The sequence below is a fragment of the Danio rerio genome, chromosome 9 (genome assembly GCF_052040795.2).
Source record: "Danio rerio strain M-AB ecotype USA chromosome 9, GRCz13ab, whole genome shotgun sequence".
NCBI classification, from domain to species: Eukaryota; Metazoa; Chordata; class Actinopteri; order Cypriniformes; family Danionidae; genus Danio; species Danio rerio.
In genome coordinates this window covers 17,849,585-17,863,482 of record NC_141029.1, presented here as the reverse complement: position 1 = coordinate 17,863,482, position 13,898 = coordinate 17,849,585, and the positions used below count along the sequence as shown (strand labels likewise).

At 35.8% G+C, this 13,898-nt stretch overlaps 1 protein-coding gene across 2 annotated transcripts; it reads left to right on the top strand.

The window, feature by feature from the left end:
• The first annotated feature begins 245 nt into the window (after window positions 1–245).
• upp2 (uridine phosphorylase 2) lies at window positions 246–11,544 on the top strand. Of its 2 annotated transcripts, XR_015498783.1 has the most exons (8): window positions 246–601; window positions 819–933; window positions 1,056–1,214; window positions 1,634–1,748; window positions 1,924–2,133; window positions 2,541–2,687; window positions 3,956–4,423; window positions 10,633–11,544. XR_015498783.1 is itself a non-coding variant. In NM_200144.1 (7 exon segments), coding segments are annotated over 7 exon segments (942 nt in total). In that variant the 5' UTR covers window positions 360–548; the 3' UTR covers window positions 10,776–11,544.
• Window positions 11,545–13,898: the final 2,354 nt, after the last annotated feature.

The window sequence follows — 13,898 nt, the reverse complement described above, 5'->3', positions numbered from 1 at the left end:
TTATACTTAATAATTAACATACCTGAATATGAATTTGTTTATACATATGTTTATTAAGCTACAAAACTAAAATATTATTTTTTTATGGTTTTGAGTAGATGAAGCAGTGTAAAAAATAACCTGGATAACATATATAGATCAACAAAAACACATACACTTGCACAAACTACGTACATCAAACGTGTCTGTGTTCAGAGGTAATGTTAGCACAGTGCTATAGTCTGTAGTCTATTTATCAACATTTCAAATAGAGATCAGTAACCAGGTGGAAACAGAAGGAGCAGGTGTTACACCTCCCACAATAACCAATCAATGCCTTCTGAGCTCTATATAAAAGCTTGTCTTAGATAGAGGAAAAAATAAATATAAATATATTTATATGTGTGTGTTTGTGTGTGTGTAGAAAGTCTGTAGAAGTCAGAGGTCTGTAAAGAGAGAAAATCAGTAGGATATATCAAAAGGATTGTTTTTTTTCTAAAAATACTTTTCTAATTCTGCATATATTTTTATTGATATCTCTGTAAACAATTTTTTTTTTGAGAAGAATCATGGCACTTATTTTAATAAACAACACTGGAAATAAGCACAACAATTATATTCGGTAAGAAAAACTTGATCTCGACTTTTATTTCTAAAACTCACCATTTACTGAAATATTTTAAAAAAATGTTTTGTATAAAATAGCTCTTTTTTGGTAAAATACAGTTCCTATGTGTTCTAACCTTCCATAAGCATTAACAGTTTATGTTAACATTCAATGTATAACAGATTTGTTTTTCACTGTCTATTATAACAGTAACTTGTTTAATGTGTCATAGACAGGCGAAGTATGTGAATAATCCTCATCTGGATGGCATGGAAGAGGACATCTTGTACCATTTCAGCCTGAGCACCAAGACCCATGACCTGCCCCAGATGTTTGGCGATGTAAAGGTGTGTCTGCCAGCTAAAAGCAGATTTAAAGTTATATACAAACTCAATTTTCCTAAATTAACAAAAGTTAAATATTATCATATATTATAAAAACATACTTATCTTTCTGTCATTTTCCATAGTTTGTTTGTGTTGGTGGAAGTCCCAATAGAATGAGAACTTTTGCTGAATATATACATGAGCAGCTGGAGATGCCCAGTAACACAGCAGACATTAAAGATATCTGTGAAGGAACAGACAGATACTCGATGTATAAAGTGGGACCTGTGCTTTCCATAAGTGTAAGTGTATAACATATGGATGAGGTTTGAATATATTTAAACTATTTGTTTTTTTAAATTATGTGACAGACTTGAATAGACATCATGCAACTTCATGCCATATCACTAATATTTTTAAAGAACTGGAAATTTTCCTTGGTCTCTTAACCTGAGCCAATAACAAACTGCTCCCACAAATGTAGCGTTGTGGAAGTACAGTTTGTATGGTCACGCACTACTCACCTTTCTTTAAAATAAATAAATAATGGGCAAAGAAAGATGAGTAGTTTAAAAAAAAAAAAACAATACTGATTGAATGCTACTTGATTTCTTTAAAATAATAATAATAATCTTACATCTTATTAAAAAATGGAATAGAATCACTTTCTTTTTTTACTTGCATCATCACTGATGTATTTTCTGGTATGTATTTCTGATAGCATGGCATGGGTGTTCCCTCCATCTCCATCATGCTGCATGAGCTCATTAAATTGCTCTATCATGCTCGCTGTCGTGATGTCATCATCTTTCGCATTGGCACATCAGGTGGAATTGGTAAGCACTTCTTGTATCACAGACATGTAAACCAAAAATACATCACTCTAAAAATGTTTAATGATCAATTCTAAGCCATTACATATAAGAGCCTAGTATTGTTTGAAGAAAAAAAAGGTTTACTGCTCTGTAATTCTGGAGAAAGGGGATTTAAGCCTTTTCTTTGACTACACAGGCTTGGCTGCAGGTACAATAGTGATCACAGATAAAGCTGTGGACTCATTCTTCAGGCCACAGTTTGAGCAGGTGGTTTTGGGAAAGGTAATCACCAGGAGCACAGAGCTTGATGTGGATATAGCCCAAGAACTACTGCAGTATTCATCTGAGCTTACAGATATGCCCACTGTATTTGCAAACACAATGTGCACGCATGATTTCTACGAAGGTAATTTTTTCATTCACTTATGTTTATTATTTTGTTTGTTTGTTTAGTATTAATTCAATGTGTTAGCCAATACTATTAACATAGGATGAAATGCTTTGTCAAATGCATAAAATTTCAAATTTGGCTGTGAGACGGGTAGTTGGCTGTAGACGTTTTTACCCCACATAGTGTTTAGTTTTAGTGAAATGTGTGTTCATTTTATACATATCATTGTGCTACTAAAATGCCAACTATTAACACTACTATCAGACTTGTTAAGCACGAGCTTTAAAACTGTATTTAAAGCATTGCATTTTGCACCTTATCAACCACAAGCATGATAAATCAGAATCTGCTTTTGAAGATTGCACTTTAAAATTTTGTTTATTCCATCTAGAGACATGCATAACCTCTTTTTCCTGTTTTAGGTCAGGGGCGCCTGGATGGAGCCCTGTGCTCATTTTCTACTGAAGAAAAATTTGAATATCTGCGGAAAGCAAGTAAAGCAGGTGTCAGAAACATTGAGATGGAGTCCAGTGTCTTTGCTGCCATGTGTCATGTCTGCAATCTTAAAGGTACTTTAAATATTTACAGTGTATTCTGTCATTATCATAACGTTAATAGAGCCTGAAAATAAATGAGTGTGCCCTAATCATTATGAGAGCATTATAATAGTGTTATTATAATATTGTTAAAGGTAATAAAATCAATATTATTCAAACATTTACGTTTTATATATAATATATAAAAAATGATTGTCATACTGCCTGACCATTGTGTTTCATACCACAAAAAAGGGAGAAAAACAAATCTTTACTTTGCATGTCCATATAAAGACATTGAACAGCAACCAGCTTTGATTAAGATGTCCTTTACCAAACTTATATGCTTGAAAATGAGGAGCACGAAAAAAAAAAAAACTTTTCCAAGTCTGGTTAAATAACAATAAACATATGGTAATCTGTAATAAATTGTATAGTGTTCTTGAACCATACTATTGTAAAGGGTATCATATATAGTATATTATAGTAATAACAAACATTTGTTTATAAATGCTTTACAGTATACTGTAGTATTTTCAGTGTAATTGTAAAACTATATAACTGTTAAACTGTAATAAATATGGAAGTATACTTAAGTTCACTATCAGCTTGGAAACTAAGTTTTGTTAGCATGGCATATTGGGGGAATAGCCGTTGACCAATCACTCTAAAGAGTAAGAAAAGGGAGGGTCACATTTCGGTCTCTGACCTTGAATCAAACATGATGGCAATGTTTTCCTGGGCTGCTTCAGTGATAGGACTAGAGGTGTCATTACCCCTGGTCCATCCACTAGACCTACTAGATGGGTACTATGTGGAGGGTAATAAGAGGGGCAATGTGAGCACAGTGAGCTCATGTAGACATAGTGGGTGCCTTTCTCCTCCCAGTTATTGTGTGCTTCTGCCCTCACCTCTCTCGGTGTGAGGTGGCCAAGGGGTATGAGGCTAATTTCCAGGAGAAGCATGGTATTGTAGTCAATCTTTGACCGCAAAGTTCTGCTACCTGGTAGGGGTCAGCAGAAGCTCTCGTCAAAGTGTGTATGTTATCTGCAACACTTAAGGCCAGCGCCTACACTGCTGTACAACTGGCTGTTTCCACTCTGCATGCAATGACCACATACAAGCAATACCAAGTGTAAGTGCAGGCCAAGCTTCACAAGGGTGGTTCTTCCCCAGGTAAATGGTTCAGCTTCGCACAGAGACCGATTATTCTCTTATGACCACCAAGTGGTCCAAGAATACCACCTATCCCTGAACCTGGCTGATATGCATGACATCTACAAAGCTTGTTTTCTTGGCAGGCCTGTTTGCCGTCACTGGCTGGGACTTTACCCAGGAGTTCTTGGAGGTGAGAGTGCTTACAAACATGATGGGGCAATCACAGCCCCTTCCTTTGGCATAGAGGCTGCATCGAGCCCACCGTAGGAAGTCAACCCACCCAGCCCAGGGCGGCTGTGAAGTGATCCTGACATGGGCCACCCAGATAAGAGGGAAAATGCTTTTTCTCAGTGGATAGCCAAGGAGCCCCATTGCTGCACAACACCTTGCCACTGGCCTGCCACTGGCCAGCCACTGAGCGGCAACCAAATTTTCAAAAAACATAACACTTTTCCATCTCTCCGGGTGTAAAAGCATGAACTCTACCAGCATAGAATGTGATGACTGCCAGCTCACAACCTCTGTGCACTTCGCCACAGGCTCAGAGGGTGTCAGAGAATGAGCTCCCTTCTATCACACCTCCAGCCTCTTTGCAGAATACTGGTAGGAAGGTAAGAGCAAATCTCTCACTTTCAGATCTTTCTTGGGGCTCCCACCGCTTGTCCGTCAGCAATCACTCTGTTGCCTCTCGTTCAGGCACTGCGAGCCTGTTAAGAGCTGCCCAGTCCATCGCGTTAACTCATTTGGATGATCAGACTCAACAATGCGATTCAGTGGGGAACAGAGCATCTCTTATCTTAGAATGCAGCTGGACTCAATCACCATGATGGCGCACTTTACCACCAAGTGCACCAGCCTGGTGCTGTCCTGGCTGTTCTCAGAAAAAACAGTAGTGCAACTGAAATCTTTTCAGAGGCTCCTGAGGCATATAGCATCTGCAGCCTCTGTCACGCTGCACAAACTATTACATATTAGGCCACTTCAGTCCATCAACCATATGAGTGGTATATGCTCCCACTGCATGTCTCAGTTCATGTGTCTGAAATCACTGCTGATGTTGCTCACATCCTGGGTAACCTCAACTGTGCAGCAGCTGATCCTCTCAGGATAATAGAGACTCCACCCTGGTGTGGTTCTGCTGATATGTGAGGACTTCAAAGAAGCCCAGATGGACCTGTTTGTTCCTCCCTTTACCTGGCCCATTGTCAGTTGTTTTATTTTTTGACTGAGGCCTCCCTCTGTTTGGATGTGCTGGCTCACAGATTACTCCAGGGCCTGCGCAAATACCTCCACATGTGGTTCATAGATGCACCAGAGAAAACTTGGGTGACTTAACGGCTTTGGTGCACTGTAAAACCCAAAAGGTTAGGGTAACTCAAACCATTTAAGGAAACCGATTGCAACAAACCATTTAAGTTCAAAAACTAATTCTAATAAGTAATATGAACTTAATCTATTTGAGTACATAAAGCAATTTGATAATAGTAAAACTCAATAAATTAAGGGAACTCAAACCAATTGAGTACTGTAAAACCCAATAAGGCAACTCAAACCTTTTGATGACACCAAATGCTACAAACCATTTGAGTTCAAAAACAAATTCTATGTACTGTGGACTTACTCCATTTAAGTTGAAGTAATGAGTTAAGTGATTAAGATTGAGCATTTACGATGAACACTTGCTATTAACAGGCTAAATTACTGATGTGAAACACAAAACTAGAGCTGAGTCACAACCTTAAAAAAATAAAACACATTCAATCTTTCAACATTTCAGCAGAGGATCATTAAACAACTCAACAAACAGTATCAGCAGCTTCATTTAATACTAACCTACTTGAGTTTATCTTTGTCATATGTCTCCTTAAATTCTCTTAAAAATGATAATTTTCTTAGACATCACCACTGATGTGAACTGTGGCTGCGTCCGAAACCACATAGTTCCATACTATATAGTACGCTAAAATCAGTATGCGAGCTGAGTAGTATGTCCGAATTCATAGAATTCAAAAATCATTATGCGAGAAGTACCCAGATGACTTAGTACTTCCGGCAAGATTCTAGAGTGCATCCCATGCATGCTACTACGCAATCCCATAATGCCTCGCAAAAGAATTCATGAATGGAAGTGAAGCGACGCAACTGACGCAGGTAAGTCACATGACCATGACAAAATGGCGAATGTAGTACTTCCGAATTCCATTCAAACTTTTCACATTCATACTGTATAGAACGCACTTTTCTAATGGCCGAGTAGTACATTTAAATTCAAATGCAGTACCTACTGAGTAGTAGGTGGTTTTGGACGCAGCCTGTGTTTGCTTTATGAAGGAGTGTTGAAACATTCTCCCAGCATGCACTGCAACATGAAATGTGTCACCACCAATGAGACTCATACTCTGATTCTTGATGTCTTCATCTCTTAGTTAATTTTGATGTGAAGGGAATGTTCCCACATGTTTGTTTAGAAGCCCTTAAAAAGGTTTAGTAAATTAAGCATCTACTTTATTCAATGCTTCATATCCAATACCATATCATCAACTTAATTATGAATTAATTTAAATAACAACATCAATTATGATTCTGCAATTTAACCTGATAACAGTTTTTTCTTATTTTTTTCTTGTAAAAACATAAAATTACAACATTCAAAGAGAAACTAACACTACAAATGAAGTCAAAGAGCTCTAGAAAAGCAACTACTGTTCTGATCAATGGTGGCGTCTAAGACATTTTTTTCTGTGAATCTCACAAAGGACTTTGTAGACATATAACAGAAACAAAGTCCAGCAGGTTAGTAATAAGTGAAGCTGTTGATACTGTTTGTGGTGTTGTTTAATGGTGCTCTATTAAGATTTTAAGAGATTGAATGTGTTTAATTTCATTTAAGTCTGTGACTGAAGTCAGCTCTAGTTTTGTGTTTCTCTTCAGTAATTATGCTTGATAACAGAAGGTGTTCATCATCAATGCTCAATCAACATTTACCTAATCACTTATTTAATTCATTAACTTCAACACTGTTCAAAACTCTTTTCAAATTAGTAGAATTAACTTCCAGTACATTTTGAGGTAACTACACTCTTTTCAATTGATAAATTTGACTGTTGGGTTTTACAGTGTAGTTAACACCATAACTCAGGCTAGAGCATCCTCTTTGAGGCATGCTTACTCCCTAAATTAAAGTTTTTTTTGCTTAGTGGTGACTTCTGCCATAAAAAGTTCCGGAATTGCCAGTTCAGTGTTGTGTTATCTTTCCTTTAGTATAAGCTGTAACAGAGGCTGTAACCCTCAACACTGAAGGTTTATTTTGATGCCATCTCAACTCATCATGATGCAGTGGATGGCAGCGCGCTTGGGAAGCATAACCTCATCATCTGGTTCCTCAATCCTTTCATTACCTTTTGGAATCTCTCTGTAGTTCTAGCAGGTCTTCAGCAAGCCACTTGACTAAGTAACTTTAAGAATTCAGTCCATGCATCTGCTGGTTTTGGTCAGCCTAAATTTTAGAGACTTTTGCTGTGTGCCTAAGGTTCCTTCTAATCCCTTTTAAAAACAGGTAGTAAGCATACAAGTGCTTTAATTGCTTTGTTGTTATAAGATTATCTAAGCAGCTCATTGTCTACTGCTCATTGTCACTGGATAGTGCGACACACAACACATTCACAAGATTTTAGATTTGGCTAGCTGGTGGAACCTGACTGGTGCTACCCAGCAACCAGGAGGAAAGTAAGCTTGGTTCACCATTCTCTTATTGTATGGGTCTTAGGTTGCTAGGTGACCGTTAACAGTTTTTTTTCAGAGCATGACAAGCTGACAAAACATTGCTGTCACTTCGATACAAGTTTTATTTAAGGAGAAAATTACAAAGCACTGCCGTGTTTGGGTGCTCTGTGTTTGTTTGAGAAAATTAGTCTACTGAAATGTGCATATTTTATACTAAGTAGGAAGCTGATTGGTCAGTTCTTGTCACATGACTTGTGGTGTGCTCACGGCATAGAAGGTGCGAGTGCATTATGCCACTTGAATGTGCAAACCGTGCACTTCCACTGAAAATAACCAACTTGCCCGAACTCTAGAAAAGATAAGCCAATGACCCCTAAAAGGCCGCCGTCATTTTCGATCTGCAGCAATTGATCTTCTTGCACAGATATGGTGGATTCACCTGATTTGTTGACAAATGGGTTGTGATTTATTCATTGGCCGTTCACAGGTCCTTCACTAGGTCTTCGTTCCTTAGCAAAGACACTTTCCACAGACGTCTGTTTGTGGGTTAAATTTGGGTGCTCAAGATGTAAGCGAGAGAATACAGTCATTTTTCAAAATAAACAATTTTAAAAAAATAAAAGATAGTTCTTATTCAGATAATAAATACAACAGAAATAATTAATAATTTCTTGTGCGGCCCAGTACCAATTGATCCATGAACTGGTACTGGTCCATGGCCCGGTGGTTGAGGACCACTGAGTTTTATACTCAGCTGATTAAAATCTGCCACACCTACGAGGAGTTGCTCTTTCCAATTCATAGAACTTCATCTGCCATATTTCTAAAGCTGAAGTCACACTTGACTTTTCTCCCCATAGACTTCCATTCATATGCACGCAAATGCGTCAGACCAAAATGCAGGGTCATGCGTTAAGTTTCGCAGTTCACTGCGGTGCAAAGTTCAAGCTTGGTCAACTCTGACCAGTGAAATCACATTATTCGACTGCGTGAGACCAATCGAGGATCAAAACATGACATCTCTGGAGAGAAATTTATAATATAGAGCAATCGCTCACTTTTTAAAATGTCTAATAAGCTTGTTTAATCCCACCCCTTTTTGCAGCGCCGCACAACAGAATATCGCACACACAAACTCTAATGTGACTGCAGCTTTACTCTTCGGAGTGGTTGGACATCTGGCAATTCCTCCAATATGTTGCACTGACATAATGTTACTGTTCCCTTCTTCAGTAAACGAGGGATACCACAGAGAATTATATAATTTGTTCATAGTTGTTTTACAATTCTAACTACAGAACTGCCACAACAGATTAAAGTACTTTACTATAGTATGGTTCAAAAACACTGTAGCATTTTCTTTAAATAACTATAGTATTTATCTAATTCTACTTTAATGTCATGAATACAGTAAAACAAAAAATACTGATGTAAATGACAAAATGCAAATGTCTCTAATAATTTTCACAAAAGCGGCAGATGTTTATTTATTTTGGATTTTCTTTATTTGATTATTTATTTATTTATTTTTTTATTTTGGAGTTTATGCATTAATAAATCAAGACACAGCTAATTATTATGTCAAATACAAAAATAACAACATGGAATAAATTGTTTGGCCCACAGAATGCAAGTCTTTACATTAAGTAATTAAAATGTTAGCTTAATATCTCAAAAAGAAATCTGACTTCTTGAGAGGGGTCTGGATGCATACTTGGTGCAGTTGCAAGGTGAGCTGCATTTAATGCTTTTAATGTGCACACCTAACTCCAGCCCTAACCCCACCCCTCATAGTGACGTCACCAGCTTTGTGTGCATTGAGTGCATTGTGTTTGAGAAAGGCAGTTTTAGCTTGTAAATCTAAGTCTGACTTAAGATACTATTGGACTTCACAGTCAATCTCTCGCACTGCATCTTTGTAGTTTATGATGAAATTGGTGCATGTACATACAAACAGCCGCAGTACTACGATATTGCTATGTAAAAAAATGCATATACCTGCTCAGATGTTGATGTGGTGGTAAATACCATGTGAAGTAAATATGACTGTTGTCATCGATTTAAGCATACACAAACTCTAAGATCAAATCTGAGATTATGCACATTTTATGAGGACACTGGACAGACAACTATACACTGCAAATTTTAGATAGTAGATTTAACTACCTTAGAGTTAAATTTAACACTCCTAAGTTTATATGGGAACCACTATAAAAGTGTTAAAAATAACACTTTTAAAAGAGTTCACCATTCTCAACACTGAGAGACTGTTAATTAGCAAACTCTCATAGTGTAAAATATCTGTGAAATTTACAAAAAAATACCAGCAGCTGTGGTTGCCAGAATTTTTCTGTACAAAAACTTAAGTTTTATAGAACTGTTTAAATTTATGGAAAAAGACTGTATTTCATGAATTGACACAATGTGTCAAAAAGTCATAGCTTAGTGCACAAAAATGTAAAGTTATTCAAAGCATTAATGTGTTCATGTGTGTTTACAATTAACAAACAGATTTTCACTGCATTAGTAACTACACAGTTACCTTTAAACAAAAGAAGATACAGCACAACATAAGATGTTTTCATTTCATCTTGGACTTGAACACAGATGCTACTATCCTTCACACTGGTGACACAATAAACGTTTTGCTGTAATTTTTTCTTTCTTTCTTGTTTTTACATAAAAATACTGGCAGCTGTAATTGCAAGTAATCTACTGTTTTTAACATTTTACATTTATAAATTCAATCTACGGAATATTTATGTTAAAAATACATTCCACAGTCTGTATTTTTTCATATGCCTGAGAAAACCTCTAATCAGATTATATAATAAGCAAAACATTAATGTTTGCAATTCACTGTTTTTAAAACCTAACTAAAAATGGTAGCTTAATTATACTGTCAAGACTTCTGGGATCAGAATCGTTTTATACACACATTATTCCAATATTAGTGTGATTACTTTAGACCCTTTTAAAACAAATTACCTCAAAACTACTTCAAAGTGGTTAATATCATAATGATTAAATGTTACTTAAATATTACTAATAAATATTAAGTAATCAACTTTTTTTATTTATTTTATTTGTTTTGCAGCTGCAGTGGTGTGTGTGACTCTTCTGAATCGGTTTGAGGGGGATCAGATTTCTACACCTCATGATATTCTTATGGAATATCAACAGAGACCACAGCGTCTTGTGGCTCACCTAATCAAAAAACGGCTCGGACTTATCTCATAAAATCATGCAATGAACATCTGCAATGTACATAATTCTGTTCATAATGTGTGTAAATTGATAATGTTGACTTACTTTATACTTTATAAACACAACTTACTTTTGGTATCGTAATAGTCCATATACTGTACACTATGGCAAATAAGTATTGAGCATGCCATGATTTTTTTTTTTTTTTCTGGAAGTAATATTTCTAAAAGAGCTGTTGGTTCTTTGGGTCCCATCCATCAAATCAGATGTTTTTTTATTTTGTATTGGATTTAAGTCAGGGGGATGGCTCGGCTGGGCCATTCTACAGCATGTTTTTCTTTCTCTGAAACCATTTTAGAATTTCCATGGCTGTGTTTTGCATCATTGTCTTGAAGTTGCAGAAATGTTTATCCTGGTTTCATCTTCATCCTCTGGTACAGTAATGTAGATGTTGGACTGAAGCAGCTAATATTCATTTACAATGGCGAAGAGATTTCAGCTGCTTTTCTTATATATCAATATATCATCCAATTATATCAATAATGAAAATGTATTTATCAGAAAATGCTAACCAAATGTTTATTAAATGTCTTAAATGTTTAGTTTACAATATCTACTGTATAGTTTTGTTTTACCAGTTGTTTTGTATTATAGAACTTAAACATATGTTTTGTATTATTTCTTTAAACATATGCTTTTAAATGACGATTCGTTTTAATATTGAAATTATTCATAAAATCACTTTGCCTTTCCTGTAATATTTATTTTCATATATTGTAATAAAGAAGGAGTTGACCAACAAGTATGTACTTTTTTTTTGTTTGTTTTTTGAGAACAATTGTGTACCTTCATTTCAGTTGTACCATAACAGGTACAGAACAGTATTATATGAGGTAGCAAAACTATATACTACTGTATAGTGGTTGATTGCCAACAATTCAGTCAGGGGGGATTTTGAACCATTCCTGTTTACAAAACTGATTTAGTTCAGCAATGCTTTTGGGATGTCTGGTGTGGATCCCTTTCTTATGAGGTTATGCCACAGCATCTCAATCAGTTTGTGGTCAGGACTCTGACATGGGGCACTCCAGAAGATGTATTTTCTTCTGTTGAATAAAGGGACTGAGCTGAAGTAAAATTAATGAATGAACTTTGGAATCACACACTGTAAAAAATTGCTGTTAAAAAACGGTCAGATTCTACGGTAAAATAATGTTTTTTCACTAAAACAGTAATATTCTGTTAAAAACAGTGCATTCTGGGTAACATTTTTGTTTTCGAGAAAGTAACCAACTGCAGAAAACTGTGAGCGAACAGAGTTCAGATTTGACGTTTTGAAGTCTGTGTTTAAAATCACATTTTGTGCCCTTGTTCACTATTTCATCAACTAGTTCACCAATATAGTTCATCTGACAGAGTTAATGAAAACTAATGAGTGAATTCAGACACTGATAAACACCTGCTGTTAATAATCTCAATTACTGAAGAAACAAGAAACGCAAACAGTGACTTGAGTTACAACATTAAATAAAATCAAGTAAAATAAAACACCTTCAGTCTCAGCAGAGGATCATTAAACAACTCCACAAACAACAGCAGACACACTTATTACTGACTGCTTGGACGTCCATACTATTCTCATTGAGATCCAACAGAAATTTAGGTGTTTTTGTGTCACCGTAATGGAGCGAGGGGCTGATTTAGTTGGGCTCTTCACCCTTGAACTCATTTGATTAAAATTTCCAACTGCTGTAATACAGAGTTTACAAAATGTTTGTACTATAGCAATAAAGTGGGAAAGTCAATAGATAGATACATCTAGTTGTCTAAAAATTATTCCCATGAATGTTTTGGTATGGTCTAGATGAAGGCACTCATGCAACAGTTTTTATGTTTCGTTGCAGATATTCATTTAATTATTAAGTACATTAGTAACATACAAAAACAATTCTTATATGGCAAAGACACACTCAGACCTCATGAATCAGACCTTGTACCTCAACAATGGTAACAATTCAAATGTTTCATGCTGCAATGCATGCTGGTTGTGGCACAGTACAAATATCCCAGCATGCATTGCGCAATGAATAAATGTAGTATAATGGTCTTACAGTTTTCTTTATTTGCGTTTTATTCTGTTGTTGTTTATGTTTAGACTATCAGTTGCCTGTTTGTGATTTCAACTGTTAATTTTGTTAGTTGTCAGCATTATTGAGGTTCATACGCTGATAATTAATGTCTGTTTGATTGCAACTTACATCATAGAGCAGTGTTTTTGTCCAAGATGTTCTTTAAAACTTTCAGAAATCATTGCCACATATGATGTGAAACAATAGATTAAACACTGAATAGGAGTAGTAAATTATATAATAATTAGAACAGCTTCTGCTATTTAATAGCAACATAAACATCACCAGATCTTACATAGGTTTTTGGCTGGCTTGCCTCATCAAAAGAGCTTTTTAAACAAAGTTTTAGATAATTGCAGCAGCCAAATTACATTAATGATACAAATGTCAGGGCTAAGAGCCCAACTAAAGCAAACTCTGTTCTCCATGATGGTGACGTAAAATGTTAACATTTCTCTCAAGAAGAACTTTAGTAGATGTTAAACAAAAATAAATGTTTCAGTAATAAGTGTAGCTGGTGATGCTGTTTGTAGAGTTGTTTAATCATCCACTGATAATTTAAATGATTTAATCATTTGTTGACCTTCAGGATATTTCATTTCAAAGCTGTGACTTAAATTGTAGTTTTGTATGTTTTGTTCTTGTTTTTTTCCTTCAGCATTTCTTCATTTGTTCACTGCTAATCCTCAATGATCATTTAATTTGTCATTTAATTAATTAATTTACTTTAGCTTTGCTACATTTCTTGAACACTCAGTAGTGTGGACACTTCAATTAAAACTGAATTATATGCTCTGGGGTTTAAAGGGTTAAAGGTGTGAAAGTAAAAACACAGTGTAAAAATGTATTTTAACAGTAATATACTGTTAATTTAAACTACGGAAGTAGACTGTAAAAAAACAGTAGAGCAACCACAGCTGCCAGTAGTTTACCGTTAAATAAAGGAAAAAACAGTATTTTACTGTTTAACCTGAAGCAAATTTCTTCTGTGTGTCACCGATGTGGAGGAGAATAGAGCCAGTGTATG